At 44.0% G+C, this 13,203-nt stretch overlaps 1 protein-coding gene across 2 annotated transcripts in view; it reads left to right on the top strand.

Moving 5' to 3' along the window:
• Nucleotides 1–670: 670 nt before the first annotated feature.
• Nucleotides 671–13,203, top strand: part of Rictor (RPTOR independent companion of MTOR complex 2) — a 132,022-nt gene continuing 119,489 nt past the window's right edge. For both annotated transcript variants that reach the window (XM_045132084.1, XM_045132087.1), the window contains exons 1-2: nucleotides 671–771; nucleotides 1,060–1,107. In XM_045132084.1, coding sequence (XP_044988019.1) covers nucleotides 723–771; nucleotides 1,060–1,107 — 97 coding nt within the window. In that variant the 5' untranslated portion in view covers nucleotides 671–722. The remainder of the gene's footprint in view (nucleotides 772–1,059; nucleotides 1,108–13,203) is intronic.

The raw sequence follows: 13,203 nt of genomic DNA on the forward strand, positions 1-13,203 counted from the left end.
AAGGATGGTGGGTGAGAGGGGCCAGATCAATGTGTATATTCGATGGATCCGAGAACTAAAACGCTGTGATTGCTAAACTGTTCGGAGTACGTCCAAAGTATCCGCATGCATGGCAGTAGCGATGTAGGAGCAAGGGTGCACGAGCGCGGTGCACGGGGCTCGGTGGACAGTCCAGCCCGTGCCCACCCCCCGTACCCCGGCCGCTTCCCCGGCACGACTGCTCAGCGCTCCGTGCAGAGCGCGGGCGGAAAACCCAAGTTCGCTCATCGTTCGCTCGATCGCAGCACTGGGGAGTCCGGCGCGGGGACCACCGTGGCCCCGCGTGACTTTCATCGCGAGTTTCCACTGACGGCCTGGAGGAGGAAGGCGTGGGTCGCGGCGGGACCGTGTCTCAGCAGGTGTCCGGAGGCCCCGCATCCCGGCCTCCTCTTCCTCCTCCCGGGGACGAGGGCGGGGGCGGGGGGTTCCGCGGCGGGCCGAGGGAGCATCTTCCACGCGGCGCGCGCGCGCTCGCCTCCACGGGACTCGCGGGCAGCGCGCGCAGCGGCGCCGCACGCCGCCTCGGGGTCTGCGCTCCCACGGCGCACGGGCCGACCGCACGGCGGCCGAGGGGCGGGGCGGGGCGCGGCGCGGCGCGGGGAGGGGAGGGGAGGGGAGGGGAGGGGAAGGGGTTCTCGCGCGATCGGGCGAGGTTTCCGGTGTTGTGACTGAAAGCCGTCAATATGGCGGCGATCGGCCGCGGCCGCTCTCTGAAGAACCTCCGAATACGAGGTAAGCTCGCCAGCCGTCCTCGCGGCCCGGGTCAAAACCCGGGGTCCGTTCCATCCCCGGGACGTGCCTTGCGTCGGGATCGTGAGTGACGTGGGCAAGCGAGCCGGGGCGTTGAACTGGGTGTGGGGGGGTTCCTCCGGGGGAGTGTGTGTGAGTGTGTGTGTGTCTGTGAGTGTGTGTGAGTGTGTGTGTGCGCGCGCGCGCGGCGGGGAGGGGGGTGCCGCCGGCGGCGGGCGGCCTGCGAGCGGAGCCTAACCCGGGGCTTGGTGTCGTCTTGTTGTCGCGCAGGGCGGAATGACAGCGGCGAGGAGAACGTCCCGTTCGACCTGACCCGAGGTGAGAGCGCGGGGCGCCGCCCGCGGGAGGAGGGAGGAGCCCCGGGGGCAGGGGCGGCACGCGACCGGCCGGGACGCCCGCCGCCCCCGTGCCCGGTCCCCGGCAGCGTCCCCCCTCCCCCGTCCTCGCCCCTCTCCGGGGTCCCCTCCCCCTGGGGGGGGGGGTTGTCTGCGGCCGGAGCTCGTCGCCGTCTCGCACTCCGGGGATGCGTTTTTCCCATCTCGTCCCGGGCAGCTCGGTCTCGGGGGCGGCCTGCAGGCAGCGAGGCCGAGAGGGAGGTTGAGGGTTGGCGTGTAGGTGGCCGGAGGATGTGTGTGAGGGGACGGCGGCCACATCCTGTCCCTGCGGGGCCCGGAGCGCGTGTGCATGCCGGACACGGCGATGGCCTTGCTCGGGGGCGGCGGGGCCGGACCCGCAGCTTTGATGAGTCCGGCCGTGAGATCGGGGGCCCGGCGTGGCGGCTTCGGCCGGGTTTCCTCCCGCAGCCGTGGTTGGCAGTCCGTCCCCCTGTCCCCGGCCCCGCGGGGCGGCAGGTTCATTGTTTACCTTCCGCTGCGCCCGGGTGTGTGGACTCCCTCCACCCTCACCCGGCCAGCGGGAGCTCAGCCTTCCGCTTGGTGATGGTATTCCATCCGTCCCACCCCGGGCTCGCCCCAGGAACGAGCCACAGACATTCGAGGTCCCTCCTCTGCCTTCGTGGGCGACACGGTTTGCGTCGAACCGACTCGAGAGGTCGTGGTGCATGCCGCAGCTTGCAGGGTCACCCGGTCCCCTCTGCCCCGAGGTCGGTGCTGCACCTCCGGAAGTTTCTGCGATAAAGTAAACATTCTACGTGACATCGGTGTACGGAGTACCGCGACTGTCAGGCACAGTTATTTGTCGAACGTGGGTTCTATTCTTGGGACTTCACTTGTGCCTTGACAGAATAGTAGGTGTATTCTCAAGCTTTTTAAAAAAATTTTCACAATTTTTATTAACGTTTTCCATAATTATAAAAAATATCCCATGGTAATACCTCCCCTCTCCCTGCACGCTCCCCTTTGAAATTCCATTCTTCATCATATTACCTCCCCATCTCAATCGTTGTACTTACATATATATATACGATACCAACCTATTAAGTATCCTCCTCCCTTCCTTTCTCTTCCCTTCATATCTCCTTTTTAACTTACTGGCCTCTGCTACTAAGTATTTTCCTTCTCACGCAGAAGCCCAATCATCTGTACCTAGGATCCACATATGAGAGAGAACATGTGGCGCTTGGCTTTCTGGGCCTGGGTTACCTCCCTTAGTATAATCCTTTCCAGGTCCATCCATTTTTCTGCAAATTTCATAACTTCATTTTTCTTTACCGCTGAGAAGAACTCCATTGTATAAATGTGCCACATCTTCATTATCCACTCATCAGTTGAGGGACATCTAGGCTGCTTCCATTTCCCAGCTATTATGAATTGAGCAGCAATAAACATGGTTGAGCACGTACTTCTAAGGAAATGAGATGAGTCCTTAGGATATATGCCTAGGAGTGCTATAGCTGGGTCATATGGAAGCTGTTTTAGGAACCTTCACAATGATTTCCACAATGGCTGGACCAGATTGCATTCCCACCAGCAGTGTAGAAGGGTTCCTCTTTTTCCACATCCCCGCCACTATTTATGATCATTTGTTTTCATGATGGTTGCCAATCTGACAGGAGTGAGATGGAATCTCAATGTAGTTTTAATCTGCATTTCCCTGATGACTAGTGACGTAGAACATCTTTTTAGATGCTTATATGCCATTCGTATGTCTTCCTTTGAGAATGCTCTACTTAGCTCCATAGACCATTTTTTTTCTAAAAATTATTTTATTAGCTAGGTGTGGTACACGCCTTTTTTTAAAAATTTTTTTTGGTTTATTTTTATTTATTTATTTGAGAACGACAGACAGAGAAAGAGGCAGAGAGAAAGAGAGAGAAAATGGATGCGCCAGGGCTTCCAGCCACTGCAGATGAATTCGAGATGCGTGCACCCCCTTGTACATCTGGCTAACGTGGGTCCTGGGGAATCGAGCCTTGAACCGGAGTTCTTAGACGTCACAGGCAAGCGCTTAACCGCTAAGCCATCTCTCCAGCCCGGTACACGCCTTTTTAAAAATTTTTTTTTTTTTAATTTATTTGAGAGCGACAGACACAGAGAAAGACAGAGAGAGAGAGAGAGAGGGAGGGAGAGAGAGAGAGTGCGCGCGTGTGCGCGCGCGCCAGGGCCTCCAGCCTCTGCAAACGAACTCCAGATGCGTGCGCCCCCTTGTGCATCTGGCTAACGTGGGACCTGGGGAACCGAGCCTCGAACCTGGGTCCTTAGGCTTCACAGGCAAGCTCTTAACCGCTAAGCCATCTCTCCAGCCCCATGGACCATTTTTTTATTGGCTTGTTTGATTCCTTATTAACTTTTTGAGTTCTTTGTATATCCTAGATATTAATCTTCTATCATATATAGCTGGCGAAGATTTTTTCCCATTCTGTAGGTTGCCTCTTTGCTTTTTTCACTGTGTCCTTTGCAGTGCAAAATCTTTGTAATTTCATGAGGTCCCAGTGATTAATCTGTGGTTTTATTGCCTGAGCAATTGGGGTTGTATTCAGAAAGTCTTTGCCAAGACCAATATATTGAAGGGTTTCCCCTACTTTTTCCTCTAGCACTTTCAGAGTTTCCGGTCTGATGTTAAGGTCTTTAATCCATTTGGACTTAATTCTTGTGCATGGAGAGAGAGAATAATTTATTTTCATCCTTCTACAGATATATATCCAGTTTTCCAACACTATTTGCTGAAGAGGCTGTCTTTTCTCCACTGAGTATTTTTATCGAATATCAGGTGGCTATAGCTACCTGGACTTACATCTGGGTCCTCTATTCTGTTCCACTGATCTACATGTCTGTTTTTGTGCCAGTACCACGCTGTTTTTGTTACTATGGCTCGTAGTATAGGTTAAAATCAGGTATGGTGATACCACCAGCCTTACTTTTGTTGCTCAGTATTATTTTAGATATTCTAGGTTTTTTGTGATTCCAAATGAATTTTTGGATTGTTTTTTCTATTTCCATGAAGAAAGCCTTTGGAATTTAAACATTCTATGTGACATCGGTGTACGGAGTACCGTGGCTGTCAGGCACAGTTATTTGTTGGACATGGGTTCTATTCTTGGGACTTCACTTGTGCCTTGACAGAATAGTAGGTATATTCTCAGGCTTTTTTTTTTTTTTTTTTTAAATTTGGTTGTATAAAACTGAAAGGCCAGTTTCATTTGGCTACGGGAGTATTTGTCATTTGGTATTTGATTCTGATAGCTCAGGAGCTCATTTTTGTGTGAATCAAGTGCTTTTAGTTTTTTATTTTATTTATTGGGAGAAAACTGGGTGCTCCAGGGCCCCCAGCCACTGCAAAGGAGCTCTAGACGCTTGCTCTACCTTGTGTATCTGGCTGACGTGGGTTCTGGGGAATTGAAACTAGGTCCTTAGGCTTCTCTGGCAAGTGCCTTAACCTGCTAAGCCTTCTCTCCAGAATCTCTCCCGAATCTTTTTCAAGGCTGAAGGTTTCCCAAAATACAAGGTGGACTGGTGGTCGTCTTGGAAATGGAAATTGAAAAGATCATTAATTTAGTACAATTTTTCTTCAGTATGTAGGTTTTGAGAATGAGTGTAGGAAGAAGTAAACTTTTTTTTTTTTTTTTTGGAGGTAGGGTCTCTCTCTAGCCCAGGCTGACCTGGAATTCACTATGTAGTCTCAGGGTGGCCTTGAACTCACGACGGTCCTCCTATCTCTGCCTCCTGAGTGCTGGGATTAAAGGCGTCTGCCACCACGCCTGGCTTGAAAGAAGTGAACTTCTGAGTTTGTGCAAGTTTGTAAACTTCATGTAACTAATATGTGAAAATTTTATGTCAAGTAGGTTTTCGTGTAAGTAGATTTTCTTCTGACAGATGACTCCTTAGACCTGAAATTAGCTGTTCATGCATATGGGTTTGAACAGAGGTGTAAAGAGTACTGTACGTGTAGTTTCTGCATTAACTCTTACTTGGATGGAGTGATGGAAATAAACTGTAGTTGTGTGTTGAGTTCCTTAAGCTCCTATGTATAGAAGTTTTTCTGGTTGGTGTTAAAATTTGGTGGTGTAGAAAAACATGGACAAGTTCTATTTGAGGCCTTTGGTTTACTCCAGTTTTATTCAGGAACACAGATAATTATGTTTACTATTGCAAACTCCATACATCTCTTGAGACTTTAATAGACACTTCTGTTTATAGATGTTTCTAGAGTTACATCAACATGCTCAGAAAGTGCTATTTTTATTTATTCTGACAAGCACGTATAGTGTTAGGGATAACATCTACATAGCAAACTAAAGCTGCTTACAAAAGCTATACCCAACCAGGAGTGGGAAGGTTATGTGAGAACTAGTTTCCTAAATGCTAAGGAAGTTAAGAAAACAGGAATCTGAGTTAGATTCATTATATAGTGAAACTATTGTTTAGAGAACTGTTTTTGACAGACAGTTCATTGTTCAAAGAAGGCTTGTGGATCAAACATGAAGAAAGTTCATGAGTAAATTGCACTTTGGTAATAATTTGAGGACTGTGAGGCATTCTAGGTTGCAGGTGGTAACATTTGAGCAATTACATTATTTTGTTTAATGTTGAGGCAGTGATTGCTCTCATTCTCATTTTTCTATCTTTTTTTTGAGAAATTCATTATGTAGATAGACAAAAGTGTTCATTGTTTAGAGAGATTATGGTCATAGTAATTCTTAAAGGAGACATCAGTGTGTACGGTAAGAGCTGTCACATCAAATAATTCTGGGTTGTAATCTCAGATGTGAGACTTAATAGTTGAGTGATTTGGGGCAAGGTTTTTGACTCTGATTAACTTCTGTTTGCATCAGCTGAAGAAGAGGAGGCAACTTCAAAGACTTAGGAAGAATTTGAGAGATAAATTAAGTAGTTCTTAAGTATTAAGCTTGCGCAGCACACTACACTTGGAGAGTAATATTCCTGCATTGTGAAGTTAGGATTTTTTTTTTTTTTTAAGGTAGGGTCTCACTTTAGCTCAGGGAACTCATGTAGCCCTCCTACCTCTGCCTCCCCAGTGCTGGGACTAAAGGCATGTATCATCAAGTCTACCAGAAATAGAATATTTTTTAAGGTAAGGTGGTCTAGGCTGACCTGGAATTCAATATGTAGTCTCAGGGTAACTTTTAATGCACAGCAATCCTCCTACCTCTGCCTCCCAAGTGCTGGGGTTAAAGATGTGTTCCACCACACCCTGCCTGAAATAGAGTATTTTTAAAATATTTATTTGCAAGTTGAGAGAGAGAGAGAAGACAGACATAATGGGTGCTCCAGGGCCTCCAAACCCCCCCCCCCCAACCAACTGTAGATGCATGTGCCACCTTGTGTACTTGGCTTTACTTGGGCGCTGGGGAATTGAACTCTAGTGATTTAGCTTTGCAGGCACGTTCCTTAACCACTAAACCATCTCTCCAGCCAAGTATTTTTCGTGTGTGTGTGTGTGTGTGTGTGTGTGTGTGTGTGTGTAAACATATACATATATACATTTTTGTTGTTGTTTTTGTTTTTCGAGGTAGGGTTTCACTCTAGCCCAAGCTGACCTGGAATTCACTATGTAGTCTTAGGGTAGCCTATTACTCATGGTGATCCTCCTATCTCTGCCTCCCAAGTATTGGAATTAAAGGTGTGCACCACCATGCCTGGCTCTAAAAAATATTTTATTCATTTGTTTGTTTGTTTAAGAGAAAGGAAGAGGCAGATAGAGAATGGCTGTGCCATGGCCTGTAGCCACTTCAAAAGAACTCTTAAGACCATGCACCACCTTGTGCTTCTGGCTTCTGTGGGTCCTGGGGAATTGAACCTGGGTTCTTAGCTTCGCAAGCAAGTGCCTTAACTACTAAGTCATCTCTCCAGCCCCTACCCCCTGAGTATTTTTTTGTTTTGTTTTGTTTTAAATGTTTTTGTTTAAATTAAAGAGATTCCCAGTTAGGCACATCCCTATAATCCTAGCTAGCACTCAGGAAGCTGAGACAGAAAGGATTGTAAATTTGATGCCCGCCTGAACTACATAATGAGATCTGGCTTAAAAACCAACCAACCAAACAAACGCCAACAATACTTAGGATAAAGTGTGACACTTTATTAGAAATTTTTCCCTGATTCCAGAAAATTTTTAGTGACAATGACTAAAGTATTGCAAATTTCTGAGGCCCAGGAGTTTGATGTTTCTTTGGTTTGGCAACAGTATTATTGCTGTGGGTCATACAGAGTATTTGATTGTTGATGGATTCATTTTGACTTAGCTTAGGAACTTATTGCAGTACATTTTTCTGTCAGCTTCTTAATAATTCTTGCTTTCAGTTTTGTATTGAAACCTATTGTACTTAAATTGTAAACGGCATACTATATACTGTGTATACTCAATTGCTAAAATGCGATGTAAAATCAAGTGCTTTCTTTGCCACTTGCATAGCAGGGATTGAGTTTTTGTTGTTAATCTGTCCAGTAGTGCATCTTTTCCTAGTATTGAACCAAACTTAGAAAGACAGTATTCTTCCTGGATAAGCCCCTGCTAATACATTTTTCAGTGAACTCTTAGATATGGAAATATCTCTTAAGTCCAATTATTAAAGTGTAACTTAAAGAGCTGTTGAGTTTTATGTTTTTGATTACCTGTTTTGTTTTCCGTTAAGGTCCACTTTACTGTTCTAATACCTAGAGGAGTAAGTACAAAGATACCTGAAATGATATGAATTTGAAGACTAGCTTTGTTTTTTCTTTTTTGAGGTAGGGTCTCGCTCTAGTCCAGGCTGACCTGGTTTCACTATGTAGTCGCAGGGTACCGTTGAACTCACGGTGATCCTCATACCTCTGGATTGCTGGGATTAAAGGTATGCACCACCACAGTTGGCTGAAGACTAGCTTTATATGACTTGATTTTGCCTGGCTTGGCAGCGATGGCTCAGTGATTAAAAGCACATGCTTGACTTCCCCCTAGGTGGGAGGTTACCCATTTTTTAATTGCTCACTTCATTTAAATTGAATGAATATTAACTGAATCCCTATTGTATATCAGAAGATGAATTATGTATTAGATGAATAAAAACTAGAAGGTGTTAGTTCTTTTAAAGTCTGTTGGAGTTGACATAAAGAAGTGATTGCAATGTAGAACAATCAACCAAGTCAACTACAAGGAACAGAAATAGGTAATGGTAATAGAAGGGAACCTGATTATCTGATGAGTAGATGGTCAGAGAAGTCTAAAGGGAGGAGTAGGCTCCTAAGAATAGTGGTGGATGAAATGGAAGGAAATGTGAGTACACTGGAAAACACACCACACTTTGGGGAAGGGAAAGTCACTAGATTAGAGGAGCTGTATGGCTACTAATAGTCTGAGAGGTGGTGAAGGTTTAGGGCAGGGTATAGAAATAAAGTTGGATATATATCTGTGGTGGTTTGAATGTGAAACGTCCCCCATAGGCTCATGTGTTTGAGCACTTGTTCCCCCAACTAGTGGCATTGTTTTAGAAGGTTGTGGAGGTTTTAGGAGGTAGAGCCTTGCAGAAATAATTGAGTTACTGGGCATGAACATTAAGGTGTGTAACCCGGCCCCATTTCTTGGTCATCCAGTGCTTCCTTATTACAATGTGACCAGCTCTCCTTCATGCTGCTCCTGCCACCATACCTTCCATGAAACTTCTCCTTGAAACTAAGTCAGAATAAACTCTTTCCTTCCTTAAAAGTTGCTTCTGGTCAGGTATTGCTCCACAGCAATGAGAAAGTAACACATTAGAATGAGGAATCAACTAACTTACTTTCTTCAGATTTAGAACTGATATGTTTTTTTCTTTCTTTCTTTCTCTCCCCACCCCTCTAGGTAGGATCTTACTGTAGCCCAAGCTGACCTGGAACTCACTCTGTAGTTCTAGGCTCATAGAAAATTTCCTAACTGCCTTCAAGTGCTATGATTAAAGGTATGCATCCCCATACCCAGCCAAAACTGATTTTTTATAGTCTTTTTTTTTTTTTTTTTTGGTTTTTTGAGGTAGCTTCTCGCTCTGGTCCAGGCTGACCTGGAGTTAACTATGTAGTCTCGGGCTGGCCTTGAACTCATGATAATCCTCCTACCTCTGCCTCCCAAGTGCTAGGATTAAAGGTGTGAGCCGCCACACCTGGTTTAAAAAAATTTTTTTTAATAATCTTATTACTCTTATTATTTTATTTATTTATTTGAGAGAGGAGGGGAGACAATGGATGCCCCAGGGCCCCTGTCCACTGCAGACAAACTCTAGACACATATAACCACCTTGTGCATCTGCCTTTGTGGGACCTGAGGAATGGACCCATGGCTTTTCAGGCAAGTGCCTTAACCAATAAGCCATCTCTCCAGTCCTGTGTAGATGGTCTTTATTTACCTTTTCTCTTTTGAGCACATTGCAAGGAGGGTCTTTCTGTGTAGTACTTGATAGTATTATGTATCTCAAGTTGGTTTTAAACTCAAAGCCATCCTGCCTCAGCCTCAGCCTCAGCCTCTTGCATGCTGGGATTATAGGTATACTGCCACATCCAGCTACTTCTATTTCATTGAAAAGGTAGAAGTAGTCCAGTATGAATTCCTCTACCTTCTCCCCAAATGTTTTCTTCCCAAGTCAAACTGTTAACACCTGTCCCTAAGAGTAAGTTTACACTCCAGATAGTATTTCTACTTAGATTATTTTTTGAGCTTTTTTTTATTGACGGCTTCCATAATTATAGACAATAAATCATGATAATTCTCTCCCTCCCCCACTTCACAAATCCACTCTCCATCATATCCCTTCCCTCTCTCAATTAGTCTCTCTTATTTTGTTGTCATCTTTTCCTCCTTTTATGAGTGTCTTGTGAAGGTAGAGCCAGGCACTTCAAGGTCATGGATATCAAGGCCAGTTTCAGTCTGGACAGTCCTACCCTTCTTTTGGCTCTGAGGTTCTTTCCGTCACCTCTTAGGCATTATACTCCTAAGGCTCATGGCCTCCTCCGCCATAGGCTTTTGTCTAGGTTTTCAGTACCAGGTATGTATTTCCTCCCATGGAGTGGACCTCCAGTCCAAATAGAGAGCGGTTGGTTTCCCCCATAATAGTTATTTTCATTATTGCACCCCATTTGGACTTTTGACCTGGCTGGCCAAATAGGGAGGAGGTTTTCAGCTCAACTCCAGCTTCATTTCTCTGTGACCTTGCAGCCCAAGAATGTGGAGTCTTCAGCAATAGCATTTTATCATCTGTTTCTGGTGAGAAAACAAGAGCCTTGACAATGGTCTGTAATGTTTTGGGGGCGTCAGGGACATCCCTGGCCAATAACTCATTGGAAGGTATCCCATTCCTGGCACTGAAATTTTTCTAGCAACAGTCTATGGCCTGTAGATGTGCCATTATCCAAAAAAGTTGGTTTCTATGTGGCTTGTTAATAACATCTTGAATTTTGATTAATCCTTTCTCCACCCCTATTTTACTTAACCTCTTCCCATGATCTCACTTTAGCCATTCCACCCCCAGTAATCTGTTAATCTACTTACATATATCTAGTACCCTCTCCTTCCTCCCTTACAGCCCTTTCCTAGCTTACTGGCATCTGCTACCGATTTTTACTCCAACTCACAAGTCTAAACATTTGTATTTAAGATCCACATACAAGAGAGAAAATGGTGATGTTTGGATTTCTGGGCCTGGATTACCTCACTTAGTATAATCCTTTCCAGATCCATCCATTTCTCTACAAATTTCATTTTTCTTTATGCTGAGTAGAATTCCATTGTACAAATGTATCACATCTTCATTATCCACACATCAGTTGAGGGACATCTAGGCTGGTTCCATTTCCTAGCTATTGTGAATAGAGCAGTATAAGTATTGCTAAGGTAGTGAGAATAGTCATTAGGGTATATGCCTAGGAGTGGTATAGCTGAGTCCTGTGGTAAATCTATTTTTAGCTGATTCAGGAACCTTCACACTGATTTCCACAATGGGTGAGTCAGATTAAGTTCCCACCAACAGTTTAGAAGGGTTCCTCTTTTTCTGCATCCTCTCCAGCATTTATTGTCGTTTTCTTGATGATAGCCATTCTGACGGGACTGAGATGGAATCTCACAGTAGTTTTAATTTACATTTCTCTTACGGCTAAGGATATAGAACGTGTTTTTAGATGTTTATATGCCATCTGTATTTCTTCTTTTGAGAACTCTCTATTTAATTCCACAGTTCACTTTTAAATTGGGTTGTTTGGTTTCTTATTATTTAGTTTTTGAGTTCTTTGTATATCCTGGATATTAATCCTCTGTCAGATGTATAGCTGGCAAAGATTTTCTCCCATTTTGTAGGTTGCCTCTTTGCTCTATTCACAATATCCTTTGCTGTCCCAATGATTGAATGGTGGTTTGATTTTCTGAGCAACTAGTATTATATTCAGAAAGTCTTTGCCTATGCCAATATGTTGAAGGGTTTCCCCTCCTTTTTCCTCTAGCAGTTTCTGAGTTTCAGGTTATTCAGTTTTCCCAGCACCATTTGTTAAAATGGCTGTCTTTTCTCCAATGAATATTTTTGGCTTTTTTTTTTGGTCAAAAATCAGATGGCTGTAGCTGCCTGGATTTACCACTGGGTCCTCTATTCCGTTCCATTGATCTACTTGCCTGCCTTTGTGCTAGTACCATGCTGTTTTTGTTACTGTGGCTCTGTAATTTAAGCTTAAAGTCAGATATGGTGATACTGCCAGCCTTAATTTTTGTTGCTCGAAAATGCTTTGGTTATTTGAGATTATTTGTGCTTCTAAATGAATTTAAGGATTGTTTTCTCTATTTCCGTGAAGAATGCCTTTGGAATTTTGATGGGGATTGCATTAAATCTATAGATTGCTTTTGGTAAGATTGACATTTATACAGTATTGATTCTTTGAATCCAAGAAGATGGGATGTCTTATTTTCTAGTGTCTTTTGCAATTTCTGTCCTGAGTGTTTTAAAGTTTTCATTGTAGAGATCCTTTACTTCCTTAGTTAGGTTTATTCCAAGGTACTTTATTTATTTATTTACTTACTTTGAGGCATTTGTGAATGGGAGAGATTCCTTGTTTTTTAACCTCAACATGCTGTTAGTATATAGAAAACCACTCACTTCTGTATATTTGTTTTGCATCCTGCTATGTTGCTAAAAGTGTTTATCAGCTGTGACAGTTTGCTGGTAGTCTTTAATGTATAGAATATTATATGCAAATAATGATAACTTGATCTCTTCCTTTCTAGTTTGCATCCCTTTTATGTGTATCTCTTGCCTTTTTGCTATATCTAAGACTTCCAGCACTATATTAAATAAAAGTGGGGACAGTGGACACCCTTGTTTTATTCCTGAATTTAGTGGAAAAACTTCAAGTTTTTTCCCCATTTAATATTATGTTGGCTGTATACTTGTCATAAACAGCCTTTATTATGTTAAGATATGTCCCTTCTGTTCCCGGCTTCCATAGGACTTTTACCATGAAGGGATGTTGGAGTTCATTAAATACTTTTCTTGCATCTACTGAGATGATCAAGTGATTTTCGTCCTTCAGTCCATTTATAGAATGTATTACATTTGAATTGCGTATGTTGATCCATCCCTGCATCTCTGGGATAAAGCCTACTTGGTCAGGGTGAATGATCTTTTTGATATATTCTTGTATTCTGTTTGCCAATATTTTGTTGAGAAGTTTTGCATCTATATTCATGAGGAAGATTGGGCTGTAATTTTCTTTTCTTTCTTTCTTTTATTTTAAACTTTTTGTTTAACTTTTTATTGGCAATTTCTTGTTTGTTTATTTTTATTTATTTATTTGAGAGTAATGGAGAAAAGGAGTGAAGGAGGAAGAGAGAGAGAGAAAGAAAGAATGGGCACGCTAGGGCCTCCTGCCACTGCAAACGAACTCCAGATGCATGCACCCCCTTGTGCATCTGGCTAACGTGGGTCCTGGGGAATCAAGTCTCTTTGTTGGACTGCATTAGTTCTGCCACTTGGTCTCCCAGTTTAGATATTCTGTTCTCTCCTTCTTTCATTTT

This window comes from Jaculus jaculus, chromosome 13 (assembly GCF_020740685.1).
Source record: "Jaculus jaculus isolate mJacJac1 chromosome 13, mJacJac1.mat.Y.cur, whole genome shotgun sequence".
Taxonomy (NCBI): domain Eukaryota; kingdom Metazoa; phylum Chordata; class Mammalia; order Rodentia; family Dipodidae; genus Jaculus; species Jaculus jaculus.